The sequence below is a fragment of the Leptosomus discolor genome, chromosome 25 (assembly GCF_034619465.1).
Source record: "Leptosomus discolor isolate bLepDis1 chromosome 25, bLepDis1.hap2, whole genome shotgun sequence".
NCBI lineage: Eukaryota > Metazoa > Chordata > Aves > Leptosomiformes > Leptosomidae > Leptosomus > Leptosomus discolor.
In genome coordinates, this window is record NC_141415.1 from 3,144,227 (window position 1) to 3,171,874 (window position 27,648).

The window sequence follows — 27,648 nt, forward strand, 5'->3', positions numbered from 1 at the left end:
CCCTGCAGTCACAGTGACAGCACTATTTTTGGCTATGGCCTTGTCCCGTGTTCTTGATTCTTTCTTTAACCAGCTGAAGTGGTAACATGTATGCTGTTTTCTCACCAGCGCTGTACTGGAAGTAACTGTAGTCAGCAGACAGGGAACTGCACGGCCACTGAAGGCTGTGTGTTAGAGTGAGTGTTTTCCTTGTAAAAAAAATAATAGCATGTACTTTATGTAGTCAATCTTTCTGCAAACAGACGAGTTGTTAGTCTGGCAGGATGTAATTCCATTTTCCTTAGTAGCTTGATTTCCTTTTGGCTTGGGTGTGCTCATGCTCGTCACTAGCCTTGTGCCGAATCGATGTTGACTCTAAGGCACTTTTTTGAGTAATTCAGAGGAAGGGTTTCTGTGAAAAGATTGTGGTTTGCTTTTTATCTATAGGAAATGCAGGCTATCAAGAGAACTTAAAAATAATAAAAGTATAGGCCCATCTGTACATAATTTTCGAAGTCCCATTTTATGGCTGTATCTGATGGTTGTAGTTTCTACTGCAAAGAACCAGCTTGCAGATGCTTTTACTTTTTTTTTTTTTTTAATAAAGTATGAAGGCATACACACATCTGGAATGGCTGAGAGATTGGTATGGCCTAAAGAGTTTATTAAGTTTACTTAAAATCTTAAAGCCAGTCTGATTTAAGGCATGCTGATTTCTTCAGAAAGCTTTTGTTGGTTTGGATAGAGGCCATATTATGTAAGATTTCGTTATTTGGCATCAGAGCAGTGATTTTAACAAGGAAATAGTTTAAAGCTTGATGTGTCTCTGTTGTGGCAGTAACATTCAAAGTGTTGGTGCACACAGGAATAAGACACAGGTGAGGTGTGTTTATAAAGGCACAGTTTCCTTATTTACTGTATCACAATAGCTGTGTCTCATTTCCCTCCAGTCAACCTTGCTGCTCTGTGACTATCCTGAGTGCCAACAGTCAGACAAATGAGAACACAATCAGAAAAACCTTCTGTTTTCATGTTACCCAAAGCAGTTTGAGGCTGCAGCTTGCACCTCCTGCGTGTTATCATCTTGTGGAAAAAACTCCAAGAGGTGCCACGCGGTCGGCGTGGACTCAGCTGAGCAGTGGTGCTGCCCAAGAGGAATATTTTGTGTGGCTTTGCCCAGGATGAGATGGGGTCAAGCCTGCCATCAGAGCTGTGTTCAGAGGATCAAGAGGTCTAGTACTGCTGGCTCAGTAACCACAGCTGATGTGTTTTTAAATCCTTTTTCCTGATATTGAAAAGAATTGTTAAGAACCTCCTTAAATTCCCTTTAACTAGCCACTTCGTTTTCCTTGTGTGGTTTTTTTTTTTTTCTTTGCCCTAAATGGAGTCAAGGCGGTGGAATAATGTGTGTGGAATCGACAGGCCAGTTTTTGTTGCATACAGTTTTCCTTTGGGATGACCTTTAAGCCTTGTGTTAGTTACACTTCCATTTAGGGAATCCTCAAACTATTTGATACTATGGCAGGGGGAGGAGGCTTAGATAGAATCAGAATTTTGAATGTTTGTTTTCTGATCGTAAATTGCCTTCTTGTGTGTCCTCTAAAACTTCACCCAGAAAATACTCTAAGCTGGGCTGCTTTCAGAGAGGTGACAGCAGAGACAGCAGCAGAAGCAGTTCTTGGGGTGAGAAGGTCCGTGGGGCAGAGCGGAGACGTACCGAGCACAGCAGCAGGTGACTGCTACGGGCTAGTGCCCTGCTCGTGTCCTTCTCGGCTGCAGCAGGGGAGAAGAGGTCTGGTGCTGAAAATATTCCATGTTCCCTGTAGTACGCTGGAGACGCAGGATTTCTCAAGACCCTGGACACATTAAGTTTGGAGGAACTGTGCCTTAGTGCAATGCTGGGGAAGGTTCTGGAGAGCAGCTCCTCATTGGGTCGTTCTTGACCTCTTCCTCACACATTCTAATTCTGGGAAAGCAAAGCTTGACGAGAACTAGATTGTATCAGGAGCATTTTGGTGTTTCACATTAGCGTCTAATCCTGTTTTGGAAACTTTCTTCCTTTTCCTCCTCTTAAGTCAGTTTATGATTTGTACAAACTGTTCAGATGATGTTTCACTACTGTGTTGAACGTGAATTTGGTTTCCTCTGAGTTCTCCAGCGTTCACGTCCACACCAGTGAACAGGGATCGAAGGTGGTCCTGGGGCTCCGTTGCTGCTCTCTGCAGCCATGGGCTTCTCCATAAGGGGCAGCTTGTCTCACCCAGCCCCTCCTGCTCCATCTGTGCACCTTCCTCTCCCAGGAGAGCGTGGCAGGAGCGGTCTTGGAGAATGCTCCGGCACCAAGATCCCTCTGTCCTAAGAAGAAAGAACCGTCCCTCATTCTAGTTTGACACCTGCGTGAAAGTTTCAACCGAGCTTCTCGGCCCTAAGCTGAAGTGGGGAATGTTATCAGCGGGGGTGGAATTAACTTGCTAAAAGTGTTTTTCCTGTTTAAAGCTTTTATGATCCTCTGTCTGTGAGGTGCCAGCAACTGTCATCTTGGAAAAGATCAGATTAGTATTATGTGATCAAAATACTTGTCGTATATTTACTACAGGTTTGTCAGGCACTAAGGGGATGAACCAAGTCAATGAGCTGCTGACAGACCAGCTGCACAAGCCTTGGACAAACTGGCTGAGGGCTTGATTTTCAAAGTTAAGCCACTTTCACTGAAGGTACCAGCCTGGCACAGACTTAGTTTGCAATGGAGGAAGGTACAGGTCTTTCTAATGGAGGGTTTTGTGGTCCATGGGTCACTGGTACCAGTTTACAGCTATTTTTATTGTATTTGTTTCCTTCAGATCTGTTACGGGATGCTTGTTCTTTTAACATCCTACTTTTCATTATGATTATAGGCTGTGAGTGCCAGCTGTGAAGGAGGCAATGCCTGTAACTGCAGTTCTGCCTGGGAGTGCCTGGCAGCATGTGTCCTTCCATAATGTCAGACTTTTTTATTTGAAACAGACTTTTGTGCGGATGCCTCACTGAATAATCTGTCAATAGCTGAAATAACACCTTGATCCCAGAGTGAGTGGTGCTGCCAGAAATCCCGCTTGCTTGTCTGACTGGTTCCGTGGTCACAGCTAATAAACTGTCCTTGCTCACGCTGCAGCTCATTTTGCTCCTGAATCGCCCTTTCTGCCGTAGATCTGCGCGTGCTGGCCGAACTGGGCTCGTTACCGATGAGTGTGGTGTGTACAGACCGGGGCTTGCTCTGCTGGTCTGAGCCCCAGCCTGTCTGTGCTTGGGGTTCCCTCGTTCCTCCAGTGCTCCTTGTGAACCTCTGAACTTCCTGGGGGGACTTAGTGATGGGAAAACCCCCGCAGACCACCTGCCTGACTTTTGTCTGACCGTGGCTAAAAAGCAGAGCCTAGCTGGCCTTCTCTTTTCCTTGCTTGCAGTTGTGGTGTGAAGATGTGTCTTGGTTTGAAAGACAGGTGTCTGGGGAGCAAGGCAGGAGCCTCCCTTGAAATGGAAAGTGCAACCCCCTTCCCTCCAAATTATTATAATTTTGAAATGAACGGGCCTTCAGGCAAAGATATGGGGAATAGGAATAACAGTTCTTTACTAATATATATATATATATATATAACACAAGGCAGGCAAAAACCAAACAACCCCCTGGTTTACACTGACAGAGTCAGGAATACAACCTGACCCCCTGTTAGGGTGGCAGTAGCAGTCCGATAAGATGCTGGCTGCAGTCCTCCTGAAGCGATGGATGTAGTTCTGTGGAAGCAGCGATCAGGTAAAAGGGTCTGGCCTTCCTCCGAAGGTCCAGTGGTAGGTAGGTAGCTCTTGTCCTCTGGAACTCCAGTGGGGGGAAAAGCTCCTCTGGGAATCCAGTGGCAGAAGGCTGCTGGGGTGTTGGAGATCTCAGTTTTTATTTGGCATGGACTGCTTGGCTCCTTCCCCCCGGGCGGAGCATCTCACCATGGGATGGGGAGTCGTGAGGCAGTTCCTTGATGGGCCATGAACAGGAGATAGTCCAGAGGGGGGAGGCAGGGAGCACCGCCCCACCTGGTCTCAACAACTCCTGAAGATGGTAATAGAATACTTTTTTTTTTTCTTTTGGCACATTTTACACTGTAACCCGGGACAACATGATTTCCCCTTTTTTTTTTTTTTTTTTTTTTTTTTGTTAATTAAAGCTGGGTATGATGTGCGGGAGAGAGAGGAACATGAGGGGGCCATGAACCAGTTCCAGGGTTCATGAAGCAGCAATAAAGGTGCTATTATAAATGAGCAATGGCTTGTAAAGGGTTGCAATCTGCTAATGTAGGTTACTGGGTTGATACCATTGATTTAATAACGGTTCTTTAGTCTGTTTAGTACTTTGACAGTCCTTTCAGTTTGAATATGAGGATTTGGTCCCTTGTGAATTTTTGATTATCTCTCTGGATCATTTTAATAGTTGCAAAACCTGTCAAAGAACCCTCAGCCGCACAGCACACTGCCGTTTCTGATCAAACTATGAAGACAACAATAACAGCCTCAAGAGTTGCAGGGGTGTTGAAGTAATTGTCATCCAACAAGCTGTGATTTGAAAATGGGTACCACTGCTTGGCCAGTGTGGTGGTATAGTTTAGAAGCTTTTAAAATACTACCTCATGATACCTTTATTTTGTTATATCCTGCCTGTACCCGATTAGCATGTGATGAAAACATTACTTGTGCCCATCTTCTTTGCGTTACGATTACAAAGCAACCCATGCTGTGGAGAAACCGAGAAGTGCAGCAGGAGCCTGTGTTTGAATACCCAGTCGCACACTTCTGTGTGGATTTTGAACATGCCGTGTGGTACGTGCTGTGCGAATGGTCTGTCAGCGTATGGTGAAGCCTGTGGTGTCGTGGGGCTGTGTTCACTTACCCTGCAGAGGTGCTGTTAACGAAGAGGAAAGAAGCGTGTTTCGCAGTCAGTGCCGCTTCACCTTGCTGCTCATACAACAGAGCTTGGTTATGTGTTCTCCTTTGAGGTCTCTTTGGAAACAGAATTAAAGCAGATGATCAAGAAGGGCCTTCAGGAGCAAAGCAATCTGAACCAACCCAGTTAGAACAGGAATATGAATACTGCTCTCGTTTGGAAAGGGGTGATCAGTAAGGAAGCCAGCAATAAATGGTTAAAAAGAATCCCAAATTTCTGAAAGTCTTCCCAGTTCATGGAGGTAATGTTTTCTGTTGTCTGTCTACTGTCATGCTGTTGAAACTGAAATGGTGCTTTACGTTGTAACGCCTGGGTGTTAGCACCATCTTCTTAATGAGGAAGATAGGGCCTTAAAAACAAGATACTCAAGCAGCACTAAGTTAATGTTTAGTTTTAGTAATACCTGTTTTATTTCCTGTACATTTAATCCTCAGTTGCCCTGGGGTGGATAATCTGTTTGCATTTTAACCACACCATTGATAAAGGTGTAGGAGAGCTCCGTTCAGAATCGGTCTTGGCAGAGCACAGCAGCCTAGGCGTGGTGCTGGGAGAACGTGCCCGTGCTGCTTTCAGGCTAGGGAGTCGTATCGCTGCTTCCTCACCCTGTGGAGCTCCAGCTAAAGAAGCTGCGGAGCTGAGGTCGCTCCACGCTGGCTTTTGCTTTTGCCACCATGTTCTCAGAGCAGGGACACTGGGGAAGAAGATGCAGAGAACTTCTAGCAGGAGGTGAACGCCACTACTGCAACATGGACGCCATACAGGAGCTAGTGATGTTAAGATCTCTTTATATATATAATCAGTGGAAACCTGGTCAATGCAATTGATGAATTAACCCCAAAATTTCACCTGCCTGCATGTAGGTATCCAGTGAAAGGCTTGTGGTGGTGTGCTGTTAACCCAGATGCAGGGCTGGCAGGCTGGACATGCAAGTGCTGCTCTCTACAGGAGTTTGGCAAGCTGGCTTTGTCCTGCAGGGCTGCTCCAACTAACAAAAACGTAACCTGGCCTACATTAAGGTGCCCTGTGGGAGCAGCCATGCTGTGTGCTGCAGAATGTGGTCTGTTGGAGAGCTCTGGGAGTGTATGTGCAAAGACCTGTTGAGAAGGAACCCTCTCCCGGACTGCTGCAGGTGCAGTGTGGCTGGCGAAGCGTCTGCTTGACAAGGAGCTCGCAAGGGCGCTGTGCTTGTGATCTCCTTCGCATCAGCTGGCCTGTGGAACACGAACCTCCCCGCAGCGGATCACAAAGATGGTACGGGTGTTGCTGAGGTGGCCTCTCTGTAAAAGCAAGATTCATAACTTTAATGATGGCACGAACAGGGAGGCGGTGCTCCTCCTGAAGATGCCTGGATCACCTCCTGAATGAAATCTAATTATAAAAAATGCTGAGCCCTTCATTTACGGATGAGTAACGTGCTGTAAATTGCAAGGTCACGAATCGGCGGCAGAGGATGATTGGAGGACACTGCATGTGCTGGGCGATACCAGCCATCAGTTCAGTGTGCTTCTAGAAAACATGCAGGAGGCTCAAGGATGCAGTGGGAGGAGGTGCAGTCAGTAAAGACAATGAAATGTTGGTGTGACAGGCTTTTGTTTCTCTGTATTTAAAACTGGATAAATGAGAAGAAATAGAGACGGTTATTGTGATGAAGAGTTACTAGTGGTTTGTGGAAAGACAGTAAATAAAGTGTGACTTGTTTAAACTAAAAGTGAAAACAAACTCCCAAAACTGAGCTGGTGGAATTACACTTTTTCAGTTATCTCCTCTCTCTCCAGCCTTCCTCCTCTCCCAGCTTCTCCTCACTCCCCCCATACCTGCCGAAAAAAGAGGAAAGAGAAAAAATTTGAGGAATAGCACTGGTAAAGCAGCACTAGGTGGTAGAGGGGAAATGGCGAGTTATCATTGCTGGCTGGTTGCACAGGTTGTTGTTTTTTTTTTAACATCTTGATCCTGTGTTTTAGGGCTTCCAGTTAGTGTTTGCAGAGGCCACGCAGGAATCCTTCGTCCTGGCACGCCGCTTTGGCTAGTGGGTATCTATTGTTCTCTTCTCCAGAATCGGAGGAGCTGCAGCCCAGAGGAGATGTTTTCAGGGTGAACTGCCTCTTCAAGTAGCGTTCGACTGTTTTGGATCCCTCATCTGTCTCGCTTGATTCAACAAATTTGGACTAAGGAAAGGATTTTTCTTATATCAGGTTACCGGACAGTTTAGAAGGGTTTTTGCGTGGCCCATTTCCTAGAACCGTTGGCATTTTCACTGCTGAACTGTAATTCTTTTAGGACTGAGCCAGAAATTTCGCTACACAAGCAAGTAGCTTCAAAAGACGAAGCTTGCTTGCAGGAGAGAGAAGCAGAAGAAAGAATTAGCTGGTTTTTATCTACTCTGACCTGGGACTTTGAGAGAAGTGAAGATAAGGTGTTAGTAACTGTCCTGATTTCCTGGCTTTTATCAGCACTAATGACCTGTGCACTGTAGCAGCAACTTATCAAAGCTTCTGATTTTTCTATATGTAGGACCATTTCCTTAATGGAGGCTGTGCTCCAGTTAAAAGGCCGAAGAAGGAGTGCTCAAGATGAGCGTGGATATGAAGTGTCAAATTCCTTTGTTCTCTTTCTCAAAGGACAAAGATGCGAACAGGAAATAACTAAGCTTTATTTCTTTTCCTGTAAGTCTCTCTTGAATATATTTAGGAGGAAAAGAGTCATTTCATAAATACATTCCACTCTTCTTTTGACAAAACCGGGATTTGTAGTAGTTTTGTTGGCACCGCATGAAAGTACTGTGAATGAAAGGCTTGAACCCTGTCCTTATCTGCAAGTTTACCAAACCATTTCATTCTATCCCACAACTAAGGATGTGTTTTCTTACTGGGTATCAGAAGTGATCATTTTATTCATCAGATTCAGGTAGAAGAGCAGGCCAGATGAGTGTGTGCAATATTTCCTAGGAGGAGCCTTAAAAGTTAGTTTCACGTATGTATATAAAAAAATATATCTGTAAAAATAAAAGGACCATGAAAATCCTATCCTCAGTGTGGATTTGGATGTGTACACACAGCATAATGTAGTAGTGGCCATTACATTACAATATATTAAATATTTAAAATGCAAGTAATAAGGGTTGTGTGTGTTATGGGTTTAAAGTCTTTCATTAATAGGTGTGGAAAACAGTTATGCTTGAGCCAGGTCTGAACCGAATTTCTTTAGCTAATAAAAGGCCACTCTGGAGTGAGGATGTCAGCTTTGCTGCTGCTTCTCGTCGGATAAGCACGTGTTTTACGTGGGTTTTGCAGAACCGAGGTCATGATATACGTGTGCTGACGTATAATGGTCGACAGCTGTATTCCGCTATGGATTGCTAGTAGGCACCTACCTGTAGTGATTGCCAGTGCTTTCCAGGTAAAACAAAGTATTTTGAGAAACTCGAAGCACTCCATTGTTTTGAGAAGTCCTTGGAGAACTGGCACTGGAGCAGTTTCCCTCGTTTATTGTTGCCTGCTGGAGGGTGATCGCCGAGTGTGTTGGGGAGCTGCTATGGGAACACTTGTAGGTTTATAGTTATTAGTAATTCAGTAAGATCTATGTTACTCCAACTGCACAAGTATTGATGAGAGATCCGGTCGCCTCTTCTGCAGCAGGGATGAATGTGAGAAGGATAACACGGATCTCTTAACTAAAAAACACAGAAAAACAACATAGGAAAGAATTTTTCCATCTAATACGTGATTTCCTGTATATTTTTAAAGGGTTAAAAAGAATGACAGTTTGTGACTACCAGACTTGTTGATTCCAAGTGTGTTTCTTTGTGTTTCGTGGCAGTATGTTGTGGTTGCGCAAGGGCTTAGCAGCTGATTGCTCGAAGGAGGGAAAGAAACTGTAGCTGCCTTTGGAGGAGGATGTGTCATAGCTCTGAACTGTTAATTAAACGGATTTCTAAAAAAAGATTAATCTAACTAAGGCTGATAGAAAAAATTAATTTGAAAACCTGTGCTGCTATTCTTGGAAACGGCAATTCCTTGCAGCCGTTACTTGAAGCCGCGACCGGTGTGCCGTCGCCGCAGAGCGCTGCAGCCCGAGGGACCCGTGGAGCTCCTTGCACCCAACGCCCGGCTTTAAACTGGGCCGGCTGCTGCGTTACTTGTGTCAAAAATGGACGGGATAACCCTGGAAATAAGCAGTAGTGCAGTTTCACTCTGTGCTGCTGGTTTTGAGCACGTAATTAGATCGTCAAAGTGGAGGGTATGCACTTGACCGCCACTCTAGGCTAAAATTGTGCTTTCAGTCAATAACTAGTGGCTGCAAACTTTGTTATTAAACTTTCTGATAGACAGTGTAGCATTGCTCTGACTTGCAGTGATTGTCACTAACACTCATTACCTCACAAATGACACTTTACAGATTTAGGAGCCTCCCTGAATTCTTGGGCTGATACGTTGTCTGAAAAGATCCTGTTTTAAATAATTTCACAGGGCTCTGAATTCCACTGGCCTAGAATTAAAAATGCAATGGCATGGTCAAAATAATCTCAGCTTGTGGAAGATGTTGTAGATATTTTACAGGTTGTCTGCATGTTAATTCTGAGTGGTATTTGTGCTGTCTCACCGTATTATTTGAATAGTCTTTCAGCTTCTGAGTGGGAGCTGTCTTGCCAGAAAAAATATGTAAAATCTAAAGGAAGTCAATGAGCACAATTTTTCCAGTGACAATTTAAAACGATAAAACAAGCAGCATGTAAATTAAGTAACCTGTTTTAATAATCAAACCATTTAAGCCCTTTTCCATATTACTAGTATTCCCCTTGCATTATCATTGTTTAACCACTCAGTACAGTTGGCATTTAGAAATTCCCTCCTTTTGCAATGAACGATCAATGCAGAAATGACAGCACTGCACGGCTCAGCTGTCTTTCTACTCAAAGCATGTAAAGTGAAGTACTTAAGACTGTTGTGCAAATTCATTTGCTGATCCTGCCTATCCTACCCTGCATTTCCATATCCACACAGATGTTTGAAGAGTTCCTTGTATCGTTTCTCTTCTTCCCTTTTTGAAGTTGTTCTTTCAGTGAGAGAACGAAAGATCCTGGTGCTGAATCTGCCAGGTCAGCCGCACTTGTGACATCGACTGAAGGTGCTACGCTTGGTTGTAGTAAAAAAAAAAACCAACAACAAACAACCCTTTATTTATAAACAAAACTTTCTGTAAAATATTAGTTGCTCTTTAACTGGCAGAACAAACCTTGTGTGTTTACTAGGCCTTTTCAGCACTGATATGCATACTTAGTCTCATTTCTGTAGGGCTTGAGGGTTTGTCTTCCAGGGCACCTGCTCCTCGATTCTTGCTAAAGGGGGAGAGACCGAGGGATGGTGAAGAGGGGATTTCATTGCAGTTCTGGTTCAGATTGCCGTTGGGTAACATGAAGCTTTTCCAAGACAAAACAGAAAATATATTTTTTTTTTAAAAAAAAAAGTCCCACAACAAACCTGAGCCAAATCTATGACTAAAAAGTGAGAAGCATGAGGAAAAGTCCTTTCTTTCGACCTGAATAGTTAATGGGCATACTCTGCGAGCTTCGTGTTTGCCTCCATCGCTTATGGCTCGCTCTTCACGTTAGCTGGCTGAAGCTGTTGGTATCTGTCCCGCAGGGAATGGTGTTGGGGATAATCTGAACTTGGGATGGCCGAGATTGTGGCTGTCCATCATTGTCCCTTCAGCAGACGTGGCAGGAGGGAACCTTTGGCAAAGGAGCTGGACGGGCAGCTGTAGGTAGAACATCTTCAGCTGCTGCTTTGAGACTCAGCAGTTTGTCTGCCGAAGCCCTTGGTTGGCGATCTGGTGTGCTGCTGGGACGGCTTACGGGCCCAAACCGTGAGAGCTGCATTAAGTCACAATATGCTGTAAAAACACAGAAATGCCTGAAGGGGTCTGCCTGCTTTCATGGCAATGAACATCAATGAACAGCCCTGTTTAGGGACTGCCTACTCAATATTTGTGTTTGGGTGAAGTGGTGCAGATCACTGTAACAACTCTGAAAGAAACCCTCATTATGCAGAAACTTAAGTCCCATTTCTGCAGTATTTGAATATTTGACGTTATTATTTTTGCATGATTTGCATGGCCTGTGTTAGTGTTAATCAGGCATCTGATTTTATTTTAGATCTAACGTTACCAGTGGACTAAGCAAGCCTTTTGGAGTGCTTGCAGATGGTGTACTATATCTTAGTACTGCAAGATGATTCTTGGAGGTTTTAAGCCCTGTATCAAAACAAAGCTGTATTCAGGAGACTCCAGCAGCATTCACAGATCAGCACTGGGCACGAGCTTAACGAACGCAGAATATCCCTTTACAGCAGAACAATGAAGCATCTGAACATCAGCATCTCATGGCCAGCTGATTGCAAAAGGAGTCTCCAAGCAGCTACAGAGAAAACCTATGAAATGCTGCAATTGTACCTTGGCACCCAGGCTTGTGGAATAAATAGAGATGAAGCTAGACAGCAGGACAAAGTTCTGTAATTGTGCAGAATATACAGAAAACTGGGAAGGTGGTGTGGTATATACCGTGTATGGGTAAGAAAGTAATGGCTTGGAAAATAAATGAGGTTGAAAGTCATCAGTACAATTGCTGATGTGGCTTCAGGTTAAGTTTGTTTATACAAGCATCAGCAGCAGCAACATGAATGGTTTTTGTTTCCTGAAGTTACTGGAGAAATTAGGCGGAAGTAACAGGGTGTCAGTCATGCTCTTTGTTTTTCTGTATGTTTCTTGATCTTTCTGTTGGATTGCAGGATTTTGTAGTTCCCTCAGCATCCCTTGAAAGAAAGCTCCTTGCCTGGATGCTCTTCAGAGAAACTACCATTGCAGAATTCATGCACCACTGAACCAGGGCGATGAAATCAGGTGGTATCTTCTGCATGATGCAAGTCTGTCCGACCACCAGTCGCCAGTCTGGTGTTTGCCACCTGTGCTGCAGTTTTGTCCACTGATACGTTTAAGGTAGCGTCCCCTTTAACGCAGTGGTGCGTGAGCCGACGAACAGAGCTGAATTCTCAGAATTGAAGGCTGAGATAATGATGGCGTGGCAGGTTACAGTTAATATGGACATGGGGTTTGGAAAGAGGAGGTAGTGAATGAAGGTAAAGTGTCTTTTTTTTAAGTACCTGAACGCTGTAACGTCAGAGTGGAAGGAACACGGATCATGAAGTCAGTTGCTGGTCAGTGCAGGAAGCCAAATCATCTAAACGCATCTGTTAAGTAAGTTCAGCGATACCCCGCAGGGCTCACTGGTCCTTGCAGCTTCTCTTGAAATGCCCTTCCAGGACTGCTCTCTTGACAGCGAGCTTTCGCTTTCAAGCCTCTGTTGGCCAGGGGAGATCATTCCCATTTTTCTTTTGTATGAGCCTGTGTAGTTCACTATTTGTATTTATTTATTATGTTTAATTAGTTCTTCTGGCTGTGTGGTAAGGTGATATTCATCTACCGATGTGTTTGTGGAGTGATTACGTCCACCTTTTCTTCCTCCTTCGTACTTTTATGAGTCTTACTCATTTAAGTTGGTTCTCTTACGTGATGAGCTCTGGGCTCTTCTGCACACGTGCTCCAGTTGACTTCACGTGTGATGGGAGCAGGTAGAAGAACCTACCTGACTTTTGAGCTTGCTTTTTCTTTTTGCTAACCTTTTATAGATTCAGTGCTTTTTATAAAAGGTTAGAGATTATGGGTAGATGGCAGTCTCTTTGGTGCTGTCTACTCTTTCCTGGTTAGATATAGGCTGCTGGGATAATTGAGCCTCAGGAGGTCATTCAGGGCAACCTCCTGCTCAAAGCACAGTAATATGATTACTGCGGTAGGATTTTACAGCGTTGCAGCCAGGCTTTTCCATGGAAAGTGGGAGTGTGTTTTACTGAAATCAGCAACAAGCTGCTTTCCTCTACCTGTGCTCGATAGGAACTTTCTCATCTGCGGGTTGGAATAAAACCACAAAGCATTATGTTGTCCCTGGAAGCTTTTCAAAGAACTTCCTTTTGCCTCATTATCTATTTCAAGTCTGCTTGTGCCTTCTGCTCTGCTTCTAGAAACGTAAAAAGAATATGCAGTGCTTCCCTGCTGTAGGAGAGACAGCTTAGTCTGTCTGATGCAAATAGAAATGAAAGTTCAGTGACTCCTGTGTTTAGTGGTTTGGCATTTTTTTCAGTGCAAGGTTAGTACTTTAACTTCATGTTGAAAGAGAGGGATTTTAATATCATTCTCATTTCTAGCTAGCTACATTTCGTCGTTTTAGCATTTATTCAACCTTCATTAGAGCTTGCTTAGCATCCGTCTTCCCTTCTCCTTTCCCCCAACCTGACCTAGTGGGTTTGCAAAGCTGCACAGAGGACTCAAGGGTCAGCTGTGTGGGAGCTGAATCAGCCTTGTCAAATTACAGTCCATTCGCTTAAATGTTGGCTCCTTGAGGAAGATGTGGCACCAGTCACTCAGAGTTTACTATTTTCTTTTGAAAAAAAATTACATCATTACAAAGGACTCTCTTAACCTGATTTCCAAGGCTGACTGTGAAAATTGCAGATGAATGAAATATTCCTCAGCCTGCCCTTTCTGCTCCCTCCGTACAGGAAAGGAGTGGCGCAGAACGCGCACCGAATGGCATTTCCTATTTTGTTAGACTGGCAGCGTCTGAAAACTGAATCCGTGCAGGACAACGGCAAGCAGCGTTTTCACCTGCACATTAAGTGAAGTTAAATTCCAGTTTTTCTGGCCCTCAGGATGGATCAAAACGTTGTGGAACTGCGTATTCAGAATCGGACAGACTGGGATTGTTTTCCTAGCGCAGGGAGGTAATACTGACTGAACAGTTTTTTGGTCTGTTTTTCCAAGTGCAGCAAGAATATTTTAGCTGCGGTTCTGCCAACGCAAATCCTGTTTATCTGAGTGCTCTTGTCATGAGGGTGATTTGCTCTACTACAGTTTGTAAGCAATTTGCTGAAAGACTTGAAAGTCATTCTTTCCTGCTCGACAGCCGAGTTTGTTTCAAGATTTACCTAAAATAAAGGCTTTAAGTAGCACCAAATTCTCAGTAGAGAGTCCTGGTATCACATATAAAAGTGAGAATTGTCTGACACACACGGGGGTAATTGTGCTTTAGCAAAGTCATCTTACTTCCCAAAGCATGAGAATAGTTGTCGTTTATGTCAGTGCAGCTGGCTGCGCGTTCTGGCATTTAAAACCAGGTAAATACGATGTCACGGCCGGAAGTCACTTAAATTTTGTTCCTAAAGGCCCATCCCTGACTCTCCATGTACTTGTAAGAGCGTCATGAACATGACTTTTAATTAAATGTCTTCATGCATGTTTCAATGAGAATGGAGTCAAAGCCTGCAGTAAGGGATTTTTAATGTATATATTTGGTGATAAAAAATAAGACCTATGGTGCCCTTTGGGGGAATAACCGGAATCACCCAGGGTGTTTGCAACAGGAGAAGGAATTGTCCCTCTCCTGCATGGCAGAGGTGTGCAGCTCTGGGTCGGTCTTCTTCCCAGGCACAAAGGAGGAAGGAAGAAAAGCAGGATGCTCGTGCCGAATGTCTCTGTGCTTTGGAGTTAATGAGTAAGTTGGAAATAGGTAATAGTTTGAAACCATCAGCTCTCATTCTTTTAACCTTCAGTGGTACTAGGTTAGCCCGTGACTATCTAGTGCAGGCTCATGTGCCTGGTGCTCTGTGTCCGTCCTGAATTATTTGCTTTTGTTTGGTTTTTTTTTTTTTGGTTTGGTTTTTGTTTTGTTTTGTTTTGGGTGGGGTTTTTTTTGTTTCCTTTACTTTGAGGCACTGCTCTACAGTTAGACTGAAAGTCTGTCTTCAGTTGATGCTGTGTGGTGCCTTCTTGTCATGAAGACTTGTTTCTGGAGCATCTGTGTGGCATCAGGGAGCAGGAAGGGCTGAGACCAAGGGGCTTTACTGAGCACCTGCTGACGTGGGAAAGCTTTAGTGTGTCTGAATGTATGTAAAACAGAACATGACAGCAGCGTGTGATCTGTGGTAAGAAAGGAGTAGTTCCAGATGAGAGAAGGGCTTTTCCCAGGAGAAAATGATCGATAATACCAATAGCTACACTTCAGCTCTCATAAAGTAACAGCAAATGAGATAACTGGTAACTTGATGTGATTTTTCCAGCAGTTGCTCTGCTCCTCAGATATGAGGCAGATGGAGGGCAAGACTGGCACGGTGTGTCTCTGAGGAGCCGTTTCACACCCCAGCGCAGCCCAGCCCGCGATCTCGGCACACTGATCACCTGGTAGCTGGCATAGGTTAGCTCGGAAAGTACGCTGAATTCTAGAAATAGCAATAAGCCTGCAGGGTGCTGCCTGCTGTCTGTGATCCCAACGAGTTTCTGTTTATCTTTCAGTACAGAGGAGTTACCACGCAAATGATTGCCTTTATAATTTGAATTGCAGCATTTGGAGTGGCGATTGCATGGTAGGGTGCCTTTGTTTAACAGGCTGCGTTCTGCAGATGTTGTTTTGGAGTATGGCTTCCAAGTCTTGCCAACTAACTCTTTTCTTTATTTGTACTGAGTGCATTTGAAGTTGCATCATTTCCTCGGTAAGAACAGTTTTATTTTTGACTGGAGTGTTTGTCAGGTGGGAGAAATCCTAAATGTGAGTGCTCTCTGGTGGCGAGGATTTCTGCTTCAGTGTTCGGACTTCTGCAGTGTATTTTCCAATGGCAATGGGATATGAACATAGGATGTCTGGACTTAAGGATGTATTTTTTTTCCAACTCCCTAAAAAGAAAAACTACAAAACAGAGTAAGAGCCTTTTTCCTTGGCAGTTATCTTTCCTAGACAATCATTTCTGTCCCTTTAGATGACTTATATTCTGTGACCTACTGGCTTCTGTTCTCTCACTATCAATCGATGTTTTAACAAGGTAATAAAAACCAGTATAAACTTCTTCTGAAAGAGCTGACGTTCCTCATCAAAGTAACACACACGGATTAAACACAGTGACTTTCCTTTTGGCTGCTCAGCTAGTGAAAAATTCAGAAGATATTGATACAGAAATTATTCAAATAGTTTCATTACAGGGAAATCTTTTCTCCTCCAAGTTGCAGCACAAGATGATGTGACTTTCATGATATGTACAAAACAAGGTTTGATCATAAGGTTGTCGACCCCCTGGAGTACGTAGAGGGGCACCTTCAATCAAGTGCGCTGTGGATTGCTTTTAGTAACAAAAGTCCAATTCTACGTGTTGTACTCTCGGTACTAAAATGATTACACTGTCCTTCAAGTTGATGAGCTTTCCCTTGAAGTGCAATGCCCCCGTTGAGGAGCCTTTGTGAAAAGCGCCAAGTGGCTTCGTCGTCTGGTTTTGCAGCCTTGCCTTGCAGAAGAATAGCAAATTGAACACAGCTTGTACCTCCCAGTTTGGGCTGCCGTCATTGGTTGTTTTCTTAAGTTTTTGAGAGTTCTTCTTGGGCAAGGAGAAGCACGAATCTCACACCAAAGCAATGCAGCTAGGAAAACAGCCACTGCTGTTCTTGGCCTGCTGCTGTGCTGAGCTGCGCTGTCTGGTGAAAAGAGGCTTTATCAGCAAGGAGGGGCGAGGAGCGACGGCTCCTTTTAGGAACATCTGAGCACAGCTCTGGAATCCCAACTCTGGTGCTAGGAAGTGAATAAAAAGGAACAGAGAGGTAAACAGGGATGTCAGTTGTTCCTAACTCCATATCCCTAAAGCCGAGCTTGAGTGATGCCCATTTGTCAAGCCGGGAGATCCCTCTCCTTCTCCCTTGTCCCCGTCTGCCTTTTGCCGCAGAGATTGAAGAGACAACTCGTCAGAGTCTAATAAAGCCTTTTAAAACTTGACTTTGGGGCCAAATGTGAGATCTGTCGTCTAAGCCCGGCGCTGCCGGGGAGGCAGGCAGGCGGTGTGGCAAACTGCTGTCTGTGTCACAGCTGTGCCACCGCCAAAGCCGAGCTGTGCCCTGGTCGAGGGGGCTCCGCCAGCGCGGTGAGCTCGGCAGGGCCGGCTGGCGGAGGCAAATCTGTAGGTTCTGCTTACGAGGCAGTCGGGGACGCTGAACTGTCAAGGGAGGAAACTTAAACTGTGCTCTGCTGCTGAAAGTTTACATAATTCATTACTTGAGGAAGAGGTCAAAGTATTGGGTGCTGTGGTGGTGACTTGGCACGACGCTTCAGTAGGGATGTCCTTTTTTTTTCGTTCTTTCTTTTCAGCAGCTAAACCAAACCCCCTTTACCTCTCTGTGCCAACCAGGAACCCTCCGGCCGTGCATCTGACAGTACGGTGGGGCTTAAACCTCATCCAGAAATGCTCAATACTTGTATCGTTCCTAGTGCCTTCAGTGGTGGTCATGTGCCTGCTGCAAGAGCGGTCTGTGTGTTCTCCATTGGGCGACTGACCTTTTTTTGGACGGCCCAGCTTCAAAAAGATGGAAAGGCTTCTGCTGATTTTGATGTCCTTATAGTCCTTTCCATTACATATGCATGTCCCAGTGTGATTTGATCTCCTTGATAGAAACAGTGTCATGTGGGCTTGGTTTTTCTTGAGCTCTCCTGTGTATATGTAGAGTTCCTCATGTGCTCCTGAGAGGGCGGAAGGCGAGCACCCTGGTGTCCCATCTCTGCACCCATGTGTGTCTTCTGCCTGTTTGGTACCTTCCAAATACCACAATTCCCAGCTGCTTTGTGCTTCAAAGAGTTAAAATTAAGGATGGCAAATGACAAGGACTGAGTTCATGAGGCTTCCTGTGTACCTAAGCCTTAAGAATTAGGCTGTGGTTCTGTATTTCGTACCAGGCTCACGTGCCAGTTGCTTAGTGGTGTTGCTCATCTTTCCGGTTGTGATAGCTGCTGAGCTGCAGTTGGTATTGCTAATTATAACAGCCTTATCTCTTAATGTTTTTGGTAGCTTTCAAACAGCGTGTATCTCTAAAATATAAAATATCTTTGCACTTTAAGCTCACTAATGCTTTGGGAAATGGCTGCCAGGACTACCTTCAGTCAAATCTGAATGCAGGAACAAAAAGACATTTTGCAATTCCAGGGTCTTTTTAGGGAAGTATTTCTGGAGGAAGCTGGAATTAGAGGCAAAATCGCTTTTGGAAAGTGGAATGTTGGTTGGTAGATTGTATTTCTTGAGTTTTATTACACCTGCTAAAAACTAACACTGCCAAGATGCTGCAGAAAATTCTCAAATGAACAATAGAAAATGTCAAGCCTGTCACCACATGGGGGTGGTAAGAAATTCAATAAAGTAACGCTAGAATTTGTGCGGAGTCCATGAAGGATTAGGAAGGCCCTCGTACGATGTGGAGGTGTTGTGGTGCCATCTAATGTTGTAAGATTTAAGTACAGGGTGCAGACAGGTATTTAATGGTAGAAATGCCATAGTTGCTGTTGGATCTCTAAACCTGCTGTCATCCTTTCTCCTCCTGAGAAGCAAATGCTGTGTGAATTCTTCAGCTGTTAATCTGAAATTCCTTCTGTGCTCTTCTGCTAGATAACTTTGGATAAAAGTGAATGTCTTTGGAAATATCTTTTAACTTAAAAACAACACCCCCCCGCCCCAAACAAAGGTCAAGTTATTTTAAGTTATTTTCTGTCTTGTTTGCTGAAAGAATACTAAGGACCAGGTAGGAAGGGAGTTGTTCAGGGTTGTTTTCACACATTCTTAAAAAGCTTTCACTTCTGGTTTGGCAGCAGTGGTGATATCGAAGTGCCTTCTAGGGAAAAGGATGGAGTGGAAGCTGATTGCTGGAGCTGAAAGGCTGTAATTTGCTTCTTGGCTTGTATCTTTCTTTACTTTCTTGCAAATGTGATTAGACCTCTAAGTGAGTGGCTTCAAAACTGCTGCTTCTCCGGCCTGAGCTGGGTTATGGACAACTGTGGAACGTAAAAAAAGAATTTGCCTTTGAATCCCCTTTATGAAGCAGATCATATAAACTCATCACAAACTCATATCTACTTGTTGTAAGGTGTAGAAACAGTAAATGATATTAACTTAAATCTCACTGGAGAATTTCTTAGAAACATTTATTTCTGGCAGTATGTTAATGGCAACAGAAATACCTGAATATGCAGAAAGGCAACTTGATTGCATCCACAAAGCAAAGGTTTGCTATACTCGGTATTTGTACCTCGGTAATCTGATTGGTCATGCATCTGTAAGTGAAACAGCAGTAGCAATTTCCTTTGTAGGTGGGAAGATTCAAAGCTGGCCCTAGTTCTTAGTCCTTGTATCACCAGGTCTCTATGTAATACGCTAGCATGCCATCTGGGCCACGCTGCTCAGATGCTCTCCGCAGATGATGGATCGAAGAGTTCACCTGATGAAGTGGGCAACTTGCTTGGAGATATATTGTGAATCCCTGTGTCTGACTAATTCCCTTCCTCCCTTTTGTCTCATCCCGGGTAGGTTTGAGAAAGGACGGATTTATACATTTATCGGGGAGGTAGTGGTTTCCATGAATCCTTACAAAAACTTGAACATCTATGGGCGTGACATGATTGAGCAGTACAAAGGAAGGGAATTGTACGAGAGGCCTCCTCACCTCTTTGCAATTGCTGATGCCGCTTACAAAGCGATGAAGAGGCGATCAAAAGACACCTGTATTGTAATATCAGGTAAGCTGAAAGAGCTTTTCATTATGATGAACACTTGATCTTTGTGAAACTCTAGGCAGAGAGAAGAATGATTTGGCTAATGACAGCATTTTATAAAGGAAAACTTCATTAATCTTAAAACTGCTTATTTGCATTTGAATCTGTGTGTGGAGACCTTAACAATTATTTTGTATCTAATTCAAGAGCTGGTGTCAGTCATGAGTTAATCTGTGCATGCAAAGTGGTAACTGGAACATGAGTCCTGCTTGCTCTGCCCTCGTGAGTGGAGATCAGCGAGAGCAGAGTTCTGTCTCTCTCCAGAGAACTGCTGATTTTTGTCCCCTAGATGACTGGCCAGTGTTTTGTTCTCTGTTTCGGTGGCTGGACTGATTGCTTGTCATGGCTCTAACAGTGGGAGCAGGGCTTGTACCATGAACGGTCGCTATCTGGATCCTGGCACTTCGTTTCCTTGATGTTCCCGTGCTTTAGCAGCTCTGAAAAGCGAGAGCCCCGAGATGGTGTGCTGAACAGTAGCCTCTTGTACTGCAGTTCCCGGCGCTGCTGCTAGCCGAGCCTCTGCATGCCAGTCTTTCTCCTCTAACAATATTCCTTTTGATCCTCTGTGTGCCAGGCCTTTCGCCGACCTGTCAAATCTTACATCATAACTGCTCCGAAGTCAGCACGGCAGCAACAACCAGGCAGGGTTACGGCTACATTTAGAGAATGTTCAAAGTGCCCGCAAGTAGGATGGCTTTAAAAAAAGCAGGAACAAAACCCCCAAGCACCGTTGGGGCAGAATGAAGATACGCTGTTCCGTGGTTTGCTTTGCTTGTTTTGATCTGTTGTCACCTTTGTTTTTACACCCTCAGGTGAAAGCGGGGCTGGGAAAACTGAGGCCAGTAAATATATTATGCAGTATATAGCAGCCATTACCAACCCCGGGCAGAGGGCTGAGGTGGAGAGGTAAGGACTATGCAGAAAAATAAGTGAAATTGCTTTGTTTGTGGATCTCTTTCTGTGGACTGTGTAGCACCACGTTACTAGGTGGTCTCTTGTATTAGTTGCATGCTGGTTTTTACAGCATTTACCAAACTTCTTCAGATGCTACTTTTACTCTGGGAATTGTGCAATATTGATGGCTAAAATCATGTAGAAAAGTTTAGTTTGAAAGTTTGAACTTTCAAAATAAGCACAATATCCAGAAATCATGTTTCCTGTGGCAAATTGCCCAAAATATGTGTACGTTAGAACAGCATGGAGCGTGTTCCGTGACCTTTCCAGCTTGCAAGCTCCTGAATTGCAAACTGTGCCTGTCAGTCCTAGAGTAAAAGTTTTTCAGCAAAGAATGTGGCTTTCTGCTGAAACAGAATTAATTATTACCTACCCTGACAGACATTTTGAAAATGACTTGCTAAAGAGTTCAAGAAATGGGTTTCAACTTACAAAGGAACTGGATTTCTGATGTTCTTTTCGATGGGGGAATCTGGTCTGTGGTTCACATTTGCTCAGCTCCAAGGAACATGACCAGCTGATTTCCTGTGGGACTGCTAATGTCATACACATCTGCCCAAATACGTCGTCAAAGAGCATCTCTGCTGTTACTAAATTCTTCTCGAGGAATGCCTGCGGAAAAAAATTCTGTGGTTTGAGAACACAGGCCTGGACTTACCCTGTTCTCTTTTCCATTTGCCTGTACTACAGGGTGAAGAACATTCTGCTGAAATCCAACTGTGTGTTAGAGGCCTTTGGCAATGCCAAAACAAACCGTAATGACAATTCCAGCAGGTTTGGAAAATATATGGATATCAACTTTGATTTTAAAGGAGACCCAATAGGTGGGCATATCAATAATTACTTACTAGAAAAGGTAAGCCCCCTCACTTCTAGAGTTAGAGGCTTTGTGTAAGTGCTTTTGTAATATGTGCTTTGCCTTTAGAAAATTTTACTTTCAAACATGGAGTGTCAATATGTGACATATGAGGACACAGAATTTTGTTCAATCTAGGGCTTTATTTTTCTCCAAGAATTACCGTTAGTAACTGAGATGCTGCTGAATGGCTGGCAGTGCCCTGTTACCCTAACACCACTTGCAGAGCTCACCACAGAAGGGGCTAGTATTACTCAAGAGCTTATGTGCATATAGGTGTATGCACTTGGTGTCCAGTATAAAAGCTGAGATTAATTTAATGTCCGCAAAACTCCTTCTTTATAAGTTCCTGCACTGAGATCTCACTGGTGAATAAAAGGAGAAGATATCTAGTCTGTAAGTAGCAATGCTGTGCTTGAGAAGTGTTATTCTGGAATAATGCCACAGCCTTGTGTCATCTTTTAGTAGCTTTGGTTTTATATATTCTAAGTAATCCTAAGCATAATTTTTTCTTTTTTTTTATGTCATTACGTGGTGGCTGAAAACACTGGAATGTGTAAAACTGTAGAGAAACAGGGCTTGATCTGTTAACGGTTCTCGTGATGTGCGAGACACGCATCTGGGTTTAATTTATCTGTTTGACCACATCTGCTAACATGCTTTTTTGTTTGTTTGTTTTTTTTTACTTCCCCTATTATTTCCCTGAAGTCTATTTTCAGAATAAACACTGTATTTTAAATTAAAAAAACCCAAACAAAACAACAACAAACCCAAACATTTATCATGTAATACTTTCATGCAGAAAAGGGGTGGGGCTGCGGTTGCGGTGACCTAAATCCTGATCATTTACTTAATATTCTTGGTATTAATAAAATACCGAGTTGAATTTGTTTCTATTTTGAAAGCAGTTGAGGTTCTGGTCCAAACACAAGCAGTTAACAGTGACTTTGCATTGCAGAGGAACACATGCCTCATCACTCTCCTAGGTTCCAAAAAAATATATATTCACACGTATATAGACGTGGCATAAAATAAGGGTGCGTTCCTTGCTGAGTTTCTGCTTCAGTTAACAGGGTTTTTGGTGTCATTTTACTCTGATTTGGAGTGAGTGCTCTGAAGATGGAGCTGTCACTTGCTCCCTAAAACAAAGCCCTCGTGACAGAGCAGCGCCTTCACCTGTGCAGTGGCTGGGTGCTGTTGGTCAGCCCAGCCTGGGGCTGTAGAAGGGCCCTAACTGTGGCCTGTGAAGTATTGGTTCGTAGTCGCAGGGTCCTGTTTTTCATTTCCAGCAATTAAATCACTCTCAAACTAAAACGATGTTTGATTTGACTCTTGCATGAAAGCAGTTCTGTAGTTGCCCCATGGGATTCCTGGCTGGAAGTAGGACATTGCAGCTGTTAGGCAAGTTGGTCTTTTTGATTCTAGACGTCAAATGTCATGGTCACTCCCGGCGAACGATGTTCATGGCAGGTTTTTTTGTAAGATAAGATTAGTTTGGAGGTGTCCTAGCAGTGGTGAGCCGGTGCATCGGTGCCTAAGGGGAGGTGCTGGGGAAGCAGGCCGGCCGCATCCAAAAATACCTTTGCACGACACCAAGTATCTTTGTGTTTGTTTGCCCACAGTCTCGTGTGATTGTGCAACAGCCCGGAGAACGAAGCTTTCATTCTTTTTACCAGGTTCGTATTCGTTTCCTGAAACAAACGACTCTTCTAATGTTTCCCAGACACGATAGGCAAAATATTTAAAATTTTCACCCCCTCGTGCATTTTGCAAAGGGTTCCCTTTTTGTTGCATCTCGGGGGATCTGAGGCTCTTTAGCTCTTTGAAGAGGCCTGGTCTGGGGAAGGAGCATGGGAAGGTTTATTTTTTTTCTATCCTCCAGTCCCTTATTAACGCATTTGCCAACCTAAAAGGAGGCTAACTAAACAAATGTGGTAGAATATCAGACTTTGACTCACTGTTTTATTTGTAATAATTCTAATCCCTCTATTTTCTCTTGAGGCTTTTAATCCATATGGAAGTAATTTTAGGACACCAGGTTGACTTTTTCTTTTGAGGGGGTTCATTTTAATGTCTTCCATATTGTGTGGTGGTTCCCTTGTGCGTCCTTTGGGGGAAATGGTTGGCCTATTAGCATAACCTTTATTCTCAGCTTTGCAGTGAAGGAAACATAGGTTTGTTTATTTTTTTCCCACTTACTCAGTGCTCCATGATGGCGTGTTAGCACCTTTCTCATGAATGTGTCATTTCCGTACTGGAAAGTCTCTGGGTGTAGCAGAGAAGGCAAATGCGCTTGCCAGGACACATCTGTGGATGTCACAGATGTAAACGTCTGGTCGGTGGAGAGGTTCAGGCTTGTTTTCTAAACAGTCGTGTCACTCCAAAGGACAGTCGTTTAGGCAACCACTTTCTGGTGGTCAGAGCCCTGCAACAATGCAAACTGTGCATTTTGTACATGTGCTTGTGACTCCAGACACTGTAGCTGATTCTTCTGTAGTGGTAAGTTAGTGTTTTTATGATTTTTCTTTGTCAAGCAGATGATTAAGAAACAGAAAAAGGAAGGATTTTAATTTTTTCATTTACTGTTTCTTAAAATACTCTTTCTACAGCTCCTCCAGGGGGGTTCTGACCAGATGCTACGTTCTCTGCATCTTCAGAAGGATGCGTCTGCATACAGCTATATCTGTCCTGGAGCACAGCTAAAGGTGAGGGTGTTGTCAGGGGGTTAGAGCTAACTTGTCTTCAGATTGTAAGTGCTTCTTGAAATACTTAAAGTACTGCTGAGCTGGCAGAAGCAGAGACCAGTATTTGCGGGATGAATATGGGAAGGTGACACCAAGGTGCTGCTTTTAATGGAGTTTCTGGCCCTCAAAGACAAAGCGTACCTGCACTTATGCATGCTATGCTGGTGTCTGCTTATAGAGAGCAGTCAAATGTAGTAGGGGGGACGTCACCTTTGTTGATAAATGCAGGCGTAGATATTTGACCCGTTACCAGTGACAGACTTTTCGTGCTTCGTAATGGGTAACTTCAGCTGCCTTCTGGACCAAAAAGCCCTAAGGACTCGTTTTGTTTACAGTAGGGCCATCGTTACTGAAGCATTCGTTCTTCCTATCTGACCTCTGACAGGAAAGAAGGGAACAAACTCATAAACTTTTTAGGACAACAAGATCCCGAACACTTTAAATACATCTGGAGTTGTTCCTAGTGTTGTCCCTCTGAAGCAGGGTCCAGACAGAAGGCTCCCTGATTTCCTAATTGCTTGCTTGAGATGCTCTTTGGCAAAAAAACCCACAGACCTTCTCACATGCCTTTATCGGTTTCTCTAGAAATCTACAGTGAAAACAAACCCAGGTGATGGGGAGGGGAGGGAGGCAGAGGCTCATCTTGAGAAAGGTGGTGACCAGGAATTTACCGCTGGTGCTCTGCAGCTTCTACTCAGAGGGTCGGTGACTGCACTGCTTGTAAATGTTGTTCTGATATTTTTTTCTGAATCTACTCCTTCACAATAAATTCCACTGGGAAAGTGCTGAACTATTTAATTGTGCTGTCGTGGATTTCTGTACCTCGTTGCTGCTGGTGTACACGTGTGTCCAACGCGGGGTTCAGCATACAAGTACATGGTATGGCGTTAGAATCAGCTGAGAAATCTTGTCACAGTGTCTTGCATCTGAAAAATATTGGAGTGCATCTCTATTTCCCATGGGCTTGCAAAATCTTGGCTTTCTCACAGTTGACTTCCGTTAAGCCCCTCACGTCCCAAACATCTCTTTCCCTTCAGTGTTCTATCAATGATGGTGCAGAGTTCAAAGCAGTAGCTGATGCCATGAAAGTGATAGGCTTCAAGCAAGAGGAGATTCAGACCGTCTACAAGATTGTGGCAGCCATTCTTCACTTGGTAAGCTCTCTGCTCGCAGGTATGGGTAGGCTGTTCTTCAGGAGGGGTCAAGCAATACACTGGTACTTCTAGCAGCTCAAATTTTCTTGCTGCTGAAGTAGCTGGAAGATCTGTTGGCTGGAAAAGTGTACACAACTTCCAGTGGTGAGTGAAATTCCTTGATGAAATAGGACACTGCAGTACCGATGGAAGATTGCATTTATTCCTGCGTATTCCAGATCCCAAAGCAGACATACCACTAGGTACTGGGAGCTGCTAAATCTTCTGAAAAGGAGTTGTTTGTGTTTGGCAGTGGATGGGCAAGGAGCGAGAGGTAGTGGGAATTAGGGCAACAAAGCTGGTGAAGGCCTGGAGACCAGGTCTTACAAGGAGCAGCTGAGGGAGCTGGGGTTGTTTAGTCTGGAGAAGAGGAGGCTGAGGGGAGACCTGATCGCTGTCTGCAAGTGCCGTAAAGGAGGTTGTAGTGAGGTAGGGGTCGGTCTCTTCTCCGCAGTAGCAAGTGATAGGACAAGAGGGAATGGCCTCAAGTTGCACCAGAGGAGGTTTAGATTGGGTATTAGGAAAAATTTCTTAACTGAAAGAGTGGTCAAACATTGGAACAGGCTGCCCAGGTAAGTGGTGGAGTCACCGTCCCTGGGGGTGTTCAAAAAATGTGTAGATGTAGCGCTTCTGAGACGTGGTTTGGTGGGCATGGTGGTGTTGAGTTGACAGCTGGACTTGGTCTTAGAGGTCTCTTCCAACCTAATGATTCTATGATTCTGTGCACTTTTGTACTCACACTCACCATCACCACTGTGGCTTTGCTGGAGGGACGGTACTTCGCTCCTTGGCTTGAGCACAGCTGGATACAGGAGACCTTAATTCTCGGTGTTCTGATGCTAAGGAAATCCTTCCTTCACCCGTATTCTCCTGGGACCCACAGAGCTTCCTCCTCTGCACGGTGTCCCCGTAGCTTGGCTGTTGTATTTCCTTGAGGAGAGAAGCACCACAGGTGGGCAGGAGGAGGATGGCAAAGAAAACGAGCTTTTTTCCAATTCTTTCTCCTCCTTGGAGCAGTTGTGCCCCGGTGCTGGGGAAGGGAGTGGAGGTAGAGCAGTCAGGCCGTGCAGGCAGGCTGTGAGACCGCTCCTGCACACCACACAGTGGGGCTGCTCCTTAGCCCCGGTGCTGCAGGGGTCCAGGACAAAGCTGCGGGGGTGGTGGTGCGCCGTCCCTCCAGTCCCGTCAGCCGTGCGGACTTGTTAGCTTCCCCGGAATATTCACGTTACCCTCGCTGCTGCCTGGCCTTTCTGTGGCGAGCTGCAGCGAAGATGAAACGCTGCATCCAGCGTTGGTGTGCTTAATGTCCCTACCCACCGCTGGACTCTGAATCTTGAGGCAGTGTTTGATTCAACCGCTGGAAGTGTTTGGTGTCGTTTTTTTCCGAAAGCTGAGCTGAACACTGAGCAGGAATGTTTTTCTTCGAGTCAGGCTTTGTGGCTTCCACTGATGTTGGAGCTTTGTGGGTACATGGATAGGCAAGGCTCACCCCTCTGATGTGTTTAGGAGATTTACTGACTCAAGTAGCAGGTGGCATCGGGATGATCGGGCTGTACTGATTCATATCGATAAAAGACAGATTGAGAACTCTGGTTTCTCGCTACTTATTTCAGGGGAACTTGAAGTTTTCTGTGGATGGTGATACACCTGTAATAGAAAATGGCAAGGTTGTGTCGATCATTGCAGACTTGCTGTCAACAAAATCTGAGATGGTGGAGAAGGCTCTTTTGTTTCGAACCGTGGCTACAGGTCGGGATGTCATTGACAAACAACATACTGAACAAGAAGCCACCTACGGCCGAGATGCCTTTGCGAAAGTGAGTTTACGTTTCCTTTCTCTGCATCCAGTTTGGTACGTGACTAACTCAGGCGCATTTCTTTTGCTTTTGCCTTTTGATTGAGTTGTACTTGGTGCAGCAGAGAGTGGTGATGCCTGAGGAAGGCATTCGATGTTGAATTGCCTTCATAATTGCACATTTTTCAATGCTCAGGTCCCAGCAGGGTTCCTGGATGGATCAGTAAGCATAGTGCTGGCTGAGACACGGGAAGTCTGTACTCCGTGTGGATCTGTTTCTGAATGTATGCACCCCTGTGTTCTATAGGGGGATTGCAGAGCAGCACCGTCCCTACCCTCCCCTGGCTATGACACAGCATGCACCACAACCAGCAGCGCTTGCGGCACACGAGGGAGGGGAGGGAACTGCCAGCCCGGCTTGCTGGCATCTGCAAAAGGAATATGTTGTACAGGGCGAAATATCTTGCAAAATACGATTCTTGACTTCATTTAG

General features: G+C 44.5%; 1 protein-coding gene across 1 annotated transcript in view; it reads left to right on the top strand.

Annotated features, from left to right (window-relative positions):
• The window catches only part of MYO1D (myosin ID), a 165,000-nt gene that overhangs the window by 17,909 nt on the left and 119,443 nt on the right, over window positions 1-27,648 (top strand). The window contains exons 2-8 of the mRNA XM_086477799.1: window positions 19,369-19,577; window positions 20,426-20,519; window positions 21,258-21,423; window positions 23,046-23,099; window positions 24,033-24,128; window positions 25,205-25,321; window positions 26,974-27,177. Of these exons, the coding sequence (XP_086333925.1) occupies window positions 19,369-19,577; window positions 20,426-20,519; window positions 21,258-21,423; window positions 23,046-23,099; window positions 24,033-24,128; window positions 25,205-25,321; window positions 26,974-27,177 (940 nt within the window). The remainder of the gene's footprint in view (window positions 1-19,368; window positions 19,578-20,425; window positions 20,520-21,257; window positions 21,424-23,045; window positions 23,100-24,032; window positions 24,129-25,204; window positions 25,322-26,973; window positions 27,178-27,648) is intronic.